Source organism: Leucoraja erinacea, chromosome 11 (genome assembly GCF_028641065.1).
Source record: "Leucoraja erinacea ecotype New England chromosome 11, Leri_hhj_1, whole genome shotgun sequence".
In the NCBI taxonomy this organism is placed as follows: Eukaryota; Metazoa; Chordata; class Chondrichthyes; order Rajiformes; family Rajidae; genus Leucoraja; species Leucoraja erinaceus.
This window is the reverse complement of record NC_073387.1, coordinates 52,830,431-52,842,766: the sequence shown is the minus strand read 5'-3', so window position 1 is coordinate 52,842,766 and position 12,336 is coordinate 52,830,431. Positions and strand designations below refer to the sequence as shown.

At 44.5% G+C, this 12,336-nt stretch overlaps 1 protein-coding gene across 1 annotated transcript in view; it reads left to right on the top strand.

Moving 5' to 3' along the window:
• LOC129701817 (organic cation/carnitine transporter 2-like) overlaps positions 1 to 11,943 on the top strand; it is a 31,266-nt gene extending 19,323 nt beyond the window's left edge. The window contains exons 7-10 of the mRNA XM_055643281.1: positions 637 to 851; positions 3,695 to 3,877; positions 7,155 to 7,290; positions 8,382 to 11,943. Coding sequence (XP_055499256.1) covers positions 637 to 851; positions 3,695 to 3,877; positions 7,155 to 7,290; positions 8,382 to 8,472 — 625 coding nt within the window. The 3' untranslated portion in view covers positions 8,473 to 11,943. The remainder of the gene's footprint in view (positions 1 to 636; positions 852 to 3,694; positions 3,878 to 7,154; positions 7,291 to 8,381) is intronic.
• The last annotated feature ends 393 nt before the right edge of the window (positions 11,944 to 12,336 follow it).

Here is a 12,336-nt window from a genome sequence, read left to right as displayed (position 1 = left end):
GGAACCCACGCCTCCTTCATGCCGCTCGCTCCCGCAACCAGAAGCTCCCGCCACGAGGTGCCAGCTTGGTGGGGAAATGGGGGGCGGAACAACGAGAGCCTCGGTCCGCTATAACTGAAACCCACTCTATAGAGGTGGATTATTGCGAGGGTTTACTGTTGAGTGTAGTTTAGTGTCAAGATACAAGGTGGAAACAGCCCCTGTGGCCCACCAACTACGCGCCGACCAGCAATCCCCGCACACTAACACTATCCTACACACACTAGGGACAATTTACATTTTTTACCAAGCCAATTAACCTACAAACCCGTACGTCTTTGAAGTGGACGTACACTATCATACCGTGCATAAACACTATCAAGTAAAACTCAGGTACAATAGATAGAGCAAAAGGGGAGGTGCAGAGTGCTCACTATATACAATAACATGGAGATCAGATCGATGCTTAGACACAAAATGCTGGAGTAACAGCGGGACAGGCAGCATCTCTGCAGAGAAGGAATGGGTGACGTTTTGGGTCGTGACCCTACTCAGATCGATGCTTGCCTTCTGTTGGGATTGAAGGAACACCAACGATGGGTTGAAAAAGGAATGCTTTCGGAGATATTTTACAAGTAGTGTACCGTTGTATTGCAGGATGATTCTAACAGCAGGATATTTTGGCCTTTCCTTGAACACTCCCAATCTTCATGGAGATGACTATTTGAACTGCTTCTTCTTGGCTGCCATTGAAGTCCCTGCCTACACAGTGGCATGGATTTTTCTTCAGAGATGTTCCCGCAGGGTCACTCTTTCAAGCATACTACTTATTGGTGGAGCACTCCTTATCGTCATCCAGTTCATACCCACAAGTAAATTATTTTAATTTTTTTATGCTGTCTTTTGGTAAACATTTCAAGACAGAATTTCATGATGTACTAAAGTAAGCACCTTTTCGCTGTTCGGCGTGAACTTGGGGGTCGATCCTCACCTCAGATGCTGTGCGTGTGGAGTTTGCATGTTTTCCTTGGGATTGCCTGGGTTTCCGCTGGGTGTTCCAGTTTCCTCGCACACTCCAAAGACGTGCGGGTTTATACATTAATTGGCCGTCTATAAATTGCCCCTAGTGTGTAGGATGTATAACTGGGATGACATAGGATGACATGGTATGACCTCCCCAGCCACATGCAGGCTGGGAAACATACAGACACAAAGCGACAAAGAGTTGCCTGGGCTGGTCGTCATCTTGGAAGAAGAGGTCTGTGGAACTGGCGTGTTACATTGCTGAGAACTATATTCTGCCTCTATCTTTTCCTTTGCTCTACAGTGAAAGTCTTTTGATTACCTGCTCTCCAGTTAAATCAGAGCGGATAGACTCGGCTTGTAGTCAGACTGGATAGACTTGCTAGAATTTAGAAGATTGAGGGGGGATCTTATAGAAACCTCTTAAGGGGTTGGTCAGGCTAGATGCAGGAAGATTGTTCCCGATGTTGGGGAAGTCCAGAACAAGGGGTCACAGTTTAAGGATAAAGGGGAAATCTTTTAGGACTGAGATGAGAAAAACATTTTTTACACAGAGAGTGGTGAATCTCAGGAATTCTCTGCCACATAATGTAGTTGAGGCCAGTTCATTTGCTTTATTTAAGAGGGAGTTAAATGTGGCCCTTGTAGCTAAAGGGATCAGGGGGTATGGAGAGAAGGCAGGTACAGGATACTGAGTTGGATGATCAGCCATGATCATATTGAATGGTGATGCAGACTCGAAGGGCCGAATGGCCTACTCCTGCTTCTATTTTTCTATGTTTCTACCATACTGCACATTGGTACAATCAAGCCATCCACAAGTGTACTGGTAGTCCAAAGAGAAAAAATAACAGAGTGCAGAATGTAGTTTTGGGTTGGGACCCTTCTTCAGATTCGATGGCCCACCCATATCCTCCACCGATGCTACCTGGCTGCTGAATTACTCCAGCACTTTATATTTTACTCGTGATTCCAACATTTGCAGTTGCTGTGTCACAAGGTAAACGTGTTGCCTCAAGAATAAGGATGGGTTGCCCCCTGGTGGACAAGTCCATACATGGTGAGACAGGGTAAAATGGAAATACAGCACGGAATCAGGCCCTTCGGCCCAACTGGTCCATGCCGACCCTAGTGTGTGTAGGAGGATAGTGTTAGTATGCAGGTATCGCTGGTCAGTGCGGACTCGGTGGACTAAATGGCCAGTTTCCGCACTGTATGCCGAAACTAAACTAAATCAAAAATTAAGGACGAATGCTTAACTAGTGAATAATTTTAATGAATGAGGAGCGCACCATCACATCTTGATTTATTTTTCCATCTGGCAAATGTCTGAGTTAGAGGCATCCTTATGGAAAATGTGCCTGCTTTTTGAACATATGGTAGGATTGTGCAGACGGATACACAGAAACCAATTCACCAGGTTTGTGTAGAACGCAAAGTGCTGGAGTAACTCAGCGCATCAGGCAACAACATGGAGAGAAGATGTTTCATTCAGGGCCGGGACCCTTCTTTAGACCCTCCATCGCAGCATGGTTTGGGAACAGCTCCATCCAATTCGTTAGAAATTGCAGAAAGTTATGGATACAGCCCAGATCATCACACAAACTGACCTCCCTTCCATTGACACACTATTGAGGTCACACAAAAGAATGATTGTGGTTGTTGGCATTCAGTCTTGTCAACTCAATGGGGGTGACTGACGTACTCATTGTGCATTGTTGAAACAGTAGAGTTTTAATGTGTTCAAATTGCAAAAAATAGATGAAGCTCCTCTTGTAGAGTGAATGAATGTATCTCGTACTAGTCTTTTACAGTGGTCCCTGAGTACTGTAGTTGTATTGCTGGACATATTTTAACTTCATAATGTTGTTCTATGACATATCCCCAAAAAAGATGCTTGCAATTTCTCCTATGTTACAGTATTACGGCCACAGTCAAGTCCAATCTGTTGCTTCTTAATGACCATCAGATTTTTCACCCGTTTCGTTTTGATCAGAACGGTCTTGAATGCTGCAAGGAGTTCTAAATTTGAAGCTGCAACCAAAAGGAAGCCATTGAAAGGAGTAAAACCATTAAAAGGAGGAAAGATTAACAAGCGTTCCTAACAAGTTTCAGAGAATTGTGGACGCAGCCCAGACCATCACGCAACCCAACCTCCCTTCCATTGACTCCATGTACACTTCAAGCTGTCTCAGCAAGGCCAGCAGCATAATCAAGGACCAGTCCCTCCCCAGCCACTCTCTCTTCTCCCCTCTCCCATCAGACAAGAGGTACAGAAGTGTGAAAACGCAAACCTTCAGATTCAGGGACCGTTTCTTCCCAGCTGTTATCAGGCAACTGAACCATTCTCTCACCAACTAGAGAGGTGTCGTACCGTCATATCTACCTCATTGGAGACCTTAAAATTATCATTAATTGAACTAAATCTTGCACTAAACGTTGTACCTTTGTCCTGCATCTGTACACTGTGGACGGCTTGATTGTATTCATGTATTTAATCTTTTTGCTGATTGGATAGCACACAACAAAAAATCTTTTCACTGTACCTCAGTACACTTGACAATAATAAGCTAAACTAAACTAAACTCTAGAGATGCTGAGTTACTCCAGCGCTTTGTGTTCTCGGCAAGATTCCAGCATCAGCAGTTCCTTGTGTCTCCACCAAACTTATGATTGTTTCTGGTTTATTTAGGTATTTCAGGACTCGTTACAGTGCTGGTGATGAGTGGAAAACTCTCCACCACGTGTGGCTTTGCCATGATTTATGTCTACACGGCTGAGCTGTACCCGACGGCAGTACGGAACATGGGTGTCGGAGTAAGTTCAATGGCCAGCCGGCTGGGCAGCATCATCTCGCCTTACATCTTCTATCTGGGTACGATCATTCTTTTACTCTATGTGAAGGTCCACCACCAACTTTCCGGCACCCTTGGTTCCAGAGCCTTGCCGTATGATCCGTTTTGCCGGATCAACAGAGGTCACAGCCTCGGGGGGGCAGAGATTCCGGCCCGCAAAGTCGGCCGTGGGAGTCGAGTATGGGAACAGATCTGCCGGCTCCAGCCGGGCCGGAGTTCCAGAGTCCCGGCCGCAGGAGGCAAATTCAATCCGCAGATCGGCCGCGGAAGTCCCGATGAGGTTGAGATCGACTGCCTCATGCGTCCTAGGAACCACATTTTCGGGGGAACTTCCGGGGGGGGATTTCAAGTGCCCTTTCGTGATTTTGTCCAGATTATCGGGGGCGCTAGACCACCAGTAGATGGAAAATCGGTGGTAGACCTGAATGTGCATCGTGCTGCATAGTGGCACAGTTGGTAGAGCTGCTACCTTACTGCACCAATCCTGACCTCGGGTGCTGTCAATGCTATGTTTGCATGTTCTCCCTGTGACTAAATAACCGTAATGAACCGGATTTGGTAAGGGAACGCAAGGTAAAGGAACCATAAGAGGTAGTGACCATAATATGATAAGTTTTAATCTGTATTTTGAGAGGGAGAAGGTAAAATCGAAAGTGTCAGTATTGCAGTTGAACAAAGGAGGCTATGGAGGCATGAGGAAGGAGCTGGTCAAAGTTGACTGGAAAGGGACCCTAGCAGGGATGAAGGTGGAACAGCAATGGCAAGTATTTCTGGGCGTAATCCAGAAGTTGCAGGGTCATTTCATTCCAAAGAGGAAGAAAGATTCTAAGGGGAGTAAGAGGGAACTGTGGCTGACAAGGGAAGACAGGAATGGAATAAAATTAAAATAAAAGACTATAACATAGCAAAGGTAACAAAAAGGGCAATATGGCTTGAAAAGATGAAGTATGAGGGTAAACTGGCATAGAATATAAAGAAGGATAGTAAAAGCTTCTTTAGGTATGTTAAGAGATAAAGATTAGTAAAGATAAATGTGGGTCCCTTGAAGACAGAAACGGGTGAAGTTATAATGGGGAACAAGGAATTGGCAGAAGAGTTGAACAGTTACTTTGATTCTGTCTTCACTCAGGAAGACACAAACAATCTCTCAGATGTACTGGAGGACAGAGGATCTAGGGAGACAGAGGAACTGAAATAAATTTGCATTGGGCGAGAAATACTATTGGGTAGACTGATGGGACTGAAGACTGATAAATCCACAGGGCCTGATGGTCTGTATCCCAGGGTACTCAAAGAGGTGGCTCTAGAAATCTTGGACGTATTGGTGATCACTTTCCAATGTTCTATATATTCTGGATCAGTTCCTGTGGATTGGAGGGTAGCTAATGTTATCCCACTTTTTCGATAAGGCAAGAAAAGAGGGAAAGAGAAAGCAGGGAATTAGCAAATTAGCAAATTAACATTAGCAAATTTGCAGATGGCAGATGGCACAAAGCTGGGTGGAAGTGTGAACTGTGAAGAGAATGCTATGATGGACAGATTGGGTGAGTGGGCAGATGCACGGCAGATGCAGTATGATGTGGATAAATGTGAGGTTATCCACTTTGGTGGCACGAAAGGGAAGGCAGATTATTATTTGAATCATGTCAGGTAAGGAAAAGGATAAGTACAACAAGACCTGGGTGACCTTGTACATCAGTAACTGAAAGTAAGCATGCAGGTACAACAGGCAGTGAAGAAAGCTACTGGCATGTTGGCCCTCATAAGGAGAGGAGTTGAGTAAAGGAACAAAGAGGTCCTTTTGCAAATGTACAGGGTCCTGGTGAGACCTCACCTGGAGTATTGCGTGCAATTTTGGTCTGCTAATTTGAGGAAGATCATTCTTGCTACAGAGGGAGTGCAGCCTTGGTTCACAAGGTTAATTCCCGGGATGGCAGGACTGTCATATGATGAAAGAATGGAGCGACTGGGCTTGTATTCACTGGAATTTAGAAGGATGGAAGGGGTATGTTTCTTAAAGAAACATATAAAACTATTAAGGGATTGGACATGCAAGATGCAGGGAACATGTTCCCGATGTTGGGGGAGTCCAGAACCAGGGGCCACCGTTTAAGAATAAGGTGTAGGCTATTTAGAACTGAGATGAAGAAAACCTTTTCACACAGAGAGTAGTGAACTTCCACTGGCCGTATCCTGGTACCTGTCTCGTGATCATACCTTCCCCAGCCAACAATGGGCCATTATGGGCTCCACCCTTCCTAATGTCATCTGTTCGCAGCCCTAATCTGTTCTGGCCTTTTCTCGCCTCCGGTTTATTTGACCCCTCCTCCCACCTCTATTTTCAGTCTGAAGAATGGTTCAGACCTGAAATGTCACATTCTTTTTCTCCAGAGATGCTGCCTGACCCGTTGTGTCCCTCCAGCATTTTGTGTCTATCTTCAGTTTTACGTTGCTGTGCCAGAAGGTGGCAGGGTCTGCCTTTTCTATGTATTCATGCTGTGTTCATGGCATTTCAACATATTTCTAATTAGACTGCCACAATAATAATAATAATAATAATAAGTTTATTTATATAGCACATTTATAGTCAATTTTCATTGACCCCAAAGTGCTTTACATAATTTAAAAATCAGTTCCATACAAAGCATAAAGATGGGTTAACAAAATAATAAAATGCATAAACAGGACACAACATGTAACATAAACATCCACCACAGCATTCATCACTGTGGTGGAAGGCACAAAAACTTTTGGCCGTCCTCCATTTCCCCCCCCCCCCCCCCCCCCGTGGACAAGACCAGAGATGGGGAACAGGGACCAGACGAGTTATTTACCATTGCAGAGTGGATTGGCATGTTGGCGCAGTGGTAGTGTTGCTGCCTTACAGTGACAGGGACCCAGGTTTGATTTTGACTATGGGTGCTGTCTGTACAGAGTTTGTACGTTCTCCCTGTGACATGCATGGGTTTTCCCTGAGTGCTCTGGTTTCCTCCAGCAAACTCTAAAGACATACAGGCTTGTAGGTTAATTGGCTTCAGTAAAGATTGTAAACTGTTCGGAGTGTGTAGGGTGGTGCCTGTGTACGAGATGATCGTTTGTCGGCACGGACTCAGGGGGCTGAAGAGCAAAGGTTATAGAGGAACGCTCTATAATCTTTGCTGAAGAGTCTGTTTCCGCACTGTATTTCTAAACTCTAAACAATAAGAATGTTATTGACAACGGAGGTGAGGTTTAGATTATCAACTGCATTGTGTCGCTCTGTGTTCATTTAAAATTAAAATGTCTGTATTTTCACAGGAGTTCACCAGGAGTTTTTACCTTTTACTCTAATTGGAATTCTGTCAGCATTATCTGGAATTTTGGTTTTGTTTCTGCCTGAAACATTCAACATTCCTCTCCCAGACACTATTGATCAGATGCAAAAAATCAAGAGGTAAGTTGTAGCAATGATCTCTACTTTTGCCTCATTTCTCAGCTTACATTAACAGCAAACCCACGTTACAATTGACCGTAGGGAAGGGAACGGTATCCGTTATTGCCGATTGTACGCTATAACCAAGTAAGGGATTATCGTTGTATAAGTAGTAGACACAAAATACTGCGGTTGCTGGTTAGTCATTGAGTCATAGAGTGTGGAAACAGGCCCTTTGGCCCATCTTGCCCATACCGGCCAACATGTCCCATCTACACTAGTCCCACCTGCCTGCATTTCACTCATATCCCTCTAAACCTGTCCTATCCATGTACCTAAGTGTTCCTTAAACATTGCGATAGTACCTGCCTCAAGTTCCTCCTCCAGCGGCTCATTCCGTACACCATCGTTATTACAGCTCGTGCCAGCCCCGGCCGTGGGGAGAGGGGGAGCGAATTAGACCCGCTGATCGGCGCGGAAGCCTCGATGAGCTCGAGATCGGCCGCCTCACCCGGCCTAGGCGAGACATTTTCGGGGGGACTTCCGGGGAGAATTGCAAATGCTCTCCCATAATTTTGGCCAGATTACACCAGTTACGGAACACCAGTTGCCGGAAAATCTGTGGTGAAACTGCAATGAGTTTCATTGTTAACATATTACCTGACACTATTCTAATAACACCAATATCGAATGGCAAATGTGACTGTACACATCCGTGGAATGTGTTGAGGAGATGTCCACCAACAATCATTCTTGGTGACATTCTTTATGAGTAGCACGGTGGCACAGCGGTAGACTTGCTACTTTTAACGCGAGAGACCCGGGTTCGATCCTGACTACGGTTGCTGTCTGTACGAAGTTTATATGTTCTCGCTGTGACCTGCATGGATTGTCTCCGGGTGCTCTGGTTTCCTCCCACACTCCAAAGATATACAAGTTTGTAGGTTAATTAGCTTGGTATCCCTGTAAATTGTTCCTAGTGTGTGTAGGATTGTGTTAGTGTACGAGGATCGCTAGTCGGCGGGACTCAGTGGATCGAAGGGCTTGTTTCCACACTGTATCTCTGAACTAAACTAAACTAAACAAAACAATGTTTTTTCATTTGTTTGCAGATTCAAATGTAGGCATACGCACAAAAATCACTTCAATTTTTATAAGAAAGGAAAACATCCACATCGTGCTCAAAATGGGGAAGAGATTTAACCTGCTCGGTACTGAATCCAGTGATACAGAAGTGGACTATTATTATTTTTCCTGGTTTAATATGCAATGATCTTCTATTGAAATATTGGTAACAGTGTGTAACCAAAATACCTTTGTGAACTGCACGGATTAACAGTATATGACATAATATACATTTGCACAGATTTACAAAAGAAAACTTGATCAGATTTAGGGCTTTGTCAGGTATGTTTTGATATTTAGACAACTAATCGATGGGGCATACCAGCTGCTCAGTAACCATACAGTTTGCAGGGTGGACATTTTGATGGTAACTGACACACTTTAGGGTCCCAGGGGCACAGGACTCAATAGAATGAAGCCTCCCAATTCGGGCGGCATGGTAGCACAGCGGTAGAGTTGCTACCTTACAGGACCAGAGAACCTGGGTTTGATCCTGACCACGGGTTGGAGATGGTTAAGCTAGATGTGGGACATTCTACTACGGGTTTTGACTTTGACTAAGATTTCTGCCTGTACGGAGTTTGTACTTCTTCCCACGATCTGCGTGGGTTTTTTCCGGGTACTCGTGTTTCCTCCCATATTACAAGGATGTGCAGGTTTGCAGGTTAATTGGCTTCTGTAAATTGCCCCAAGTGTGCAGGATGCGTAACTAGGATGACAAAGAACTAGTGTACGGGTGATTGTTGGTCGGCGTGGAGTCAATGGGCCAAAAGGCCAATTTCCACACTATCTCTAAACTAAACACAAAGTAATCATCAGTTGATCTCAATCACCGGCAAAGTAGGTGCACCAAGGGCCACTGAGGTCTCGAGTCCCAGGGTATCAGCATTTTCACTAATTGTGTGGGGTCATAATTTCATAAGTTCGAGGAGCAGAGTAAAGTCATTCAGCCCAACAAGTCTATTCCACCTTCAGGTTCAGATTCAATTCAGATTCAATTTTAATTGTCATTGGCAGTGTACAGTACAGAGACAACGAAATGCATTTAGCATCTCCCTGGAAGAGCGACATAGCAAACAATTTGAATAAATAATAATAAGTGTCCGGGGGGGGTGGTGGTGATTGGCAGTCACCGAGGTACGTTGTTGAGTAGAGTGACAGCCGCCGGAAAGAAGCTGTTCCTCGACCTGCTGGTTCGGCAACGGAGAGACCTGTAGCACCTCCCGGATGGTAGGAGGGTAAACAGTCCATGGTTGGGGTGAGAGCAGTCCTTGGCGATGCTGAGCGCCCTCCGCAGACAGCGCTTGCAGACGGACACCTTTCAATCATGGCTGATCTATCTTTCCCTCAACCCCATTCTCCTGCCTTTGCCCCATAACCCCTGATGCCCTTAAATGCCGCAGTATTCCCCCAGAAAAACAATGAGGAAGTTCCCATGGCTGGAACTCCCAGCTCTTACCGCACGTGTGAATGTCCCACATCTAGTTTAACCAACTCGAACCCAGAAAAGCAGTCATATTCTTATGCTCCCAAAGCAACCTACTTGTTGAAGACTGGGGAGAGATTTGAGGGCCTAAGTGACCCTTCAAGCCTTTTCATCGATATTAATGGGTCAGCATGGTTTACAATCCCCATTTGAGAACCTATCTACCGTTATATCTCAACAATGTTCTATATGTTGTGCGGGAAGCCAGAGGAAAACTGGGATGGGTGGCCACACGGTTTGGTGGGTATAAAATTGGGCAGGTAACGTGATTGAGGGACTTGGCCGTTAAATGGTGGTAGGCAAATTATATTAGTTGGTGATTAGATGGTAAAGTATAAAGCTTTTGATGGTAAGAGTTCATAAAGGTGACAAATGTGGAAATGAATACAGCTGTAAGAAATATTTGAACTCTTCTTGGACAAGATGTGGCTTTTGTCGCAATCATTGATTGAAAGTGATCAATGCAATGAACTCAATTTTGTTTAGTTCCAAATGGCACATTTTACCACCGCAAATTTCATTTCATTATTTTTATTGACAGCATAATTAGTAAACACACTCTTGGAGACTAATGAGGGTGAGTAATGTAGCAGCAATGGTGGAATTTGTCAGCTTGGAAATTAGAAAGTTATGGAATTATATTTGAATAATGACATGCATTCAAATTAGTTTTTTTACTGTTTTATTAATTTATTTTATTTGTGCATTCACTGTCTGTGGTGAGACTTCTGAACACCTCAACTTCCCCCTTGAACTGAATTGGTTGTTTGACCATTTCAGAGGTTATTCTAGAATGAACCAATTTGGTAAAAAATAATAATATCTGCTCTATTCTCTTCTGTTCTGAATATGACAGCTAAGAAAATATTTATTGTGCTCAGAATAAATGTAGTACTGATTCATAGTACCCAAACTATGTGAAAAAAAAACATGAGGACAGGTTATGTAGGTTAGGTTTGTATAATCCATGTCCAGAGTGAGTGAAAATCAAACATAGACATTTAAAAGTTAAATATCAATTAGACACATTCTGGGGTGATGTAACAAAACATTTCTTGGCAATAATATACTGCAAATCTAGAACTTTTTACCTCAACTGCCCAATTCCGCTCAAAATAAAGAATAAGTTCACTGAACGGTAAAGGGGCTGTCCCACGGGCGACCTAATTGGCGAGTTTAGGAGAGTTTGAGAAAATGTAATGTTGAAGACTTCTTTCGACTATGTAGAAGACCTCCTTCGACTACGTTGAAGACTAGCTTCAACTAGCTATGACTAACTTCGGGAAAATTAGACACCGAATAGTGGAGAGCAAAGACAACCTCCTTCAACCTCCCTTCGAATATGATGAAGACTATCTATGATACTTTTGATTACCTTTGACTACCTTCAATTACCTACGACTTAACATGCCGACCTACTATGACTAAACCTACGAGTAAAAAAAGTATTGATTTTTTCCATGGCAACCTTTTTTTACTCTTGGGCATTTTTCAACATGTTGAAAAATACGCCGCGACCTAGCTGAGGCCTTGAGTACACGGGGACTTCTCTCGAACATGAAGGAGAGTTACAAAGACCTCCTAAGACTTCTTAGGACCATGCTGCGAGTATGAGTCGAGGGCAAACTCGCCAGAACTCGTGGATTAGGTCGCCCAAGTGGAACAGCCGTTTTACTTTCAAAACTGGAATTCATATACCTGTTATAATTATAACTATAGACAAATTAACTTAGGTTGAGATATATCTGAATGATGAATAAACTTTGAGGGATTGAATCATTAACTCTTGTTCCTGAGTCATTATTGTTATGTCATAAAATGATTCAGCTCATATTAACGTGATAGAATTGTACCTGGTCATCAGCTCAACTATGAATATAAACCAGGGGCGAAAATCCCGGGGGTCAGGGGGAGACAAGCCCCCCCCCCCCCCTGTTTTGAGAGGTGGGGAACGATCCCCCCATTTTTTGTAATCCGGATTTTAAAACTCGGTGAAATCTCCGCTTTCCATGAGACAATGGGGGTGGAACTGATGATCGAGGGCGCCGATTGGACGAGAGAGACATCGGTCAGAAGGCAATGGTGGGAGGGGGGAGACCATGATGAATACGAGCGATGATTGGAGGAGGGAGGTGTCAGTCAGAGGTGTTAGTTTGGGGGTGGGACTGAGGATAGAGCACGGTGATTGGAGGAGTGAGACGTGTGTGGAGCAAAAATCAGAGCGGAGTTTGAATTGCATGCCCAGGTCAAAGGTCACAAGTGAAAAACATTCTCGGGAGCCCTGGGCACAGACCTGCGTCTCATCCACAGCCAGGATCGATCCCAGGTCTCCTGCGCTGCAATCGCTGCCGAACCTCCACTGGACCATCCCCTTCCCCACTCGAGTGCCCCCATGCCCGGGGTTGGCTAGAGACGTCAGGTGATGCCGACGGTGTCCCCAGGCCCACAGGCCAGTG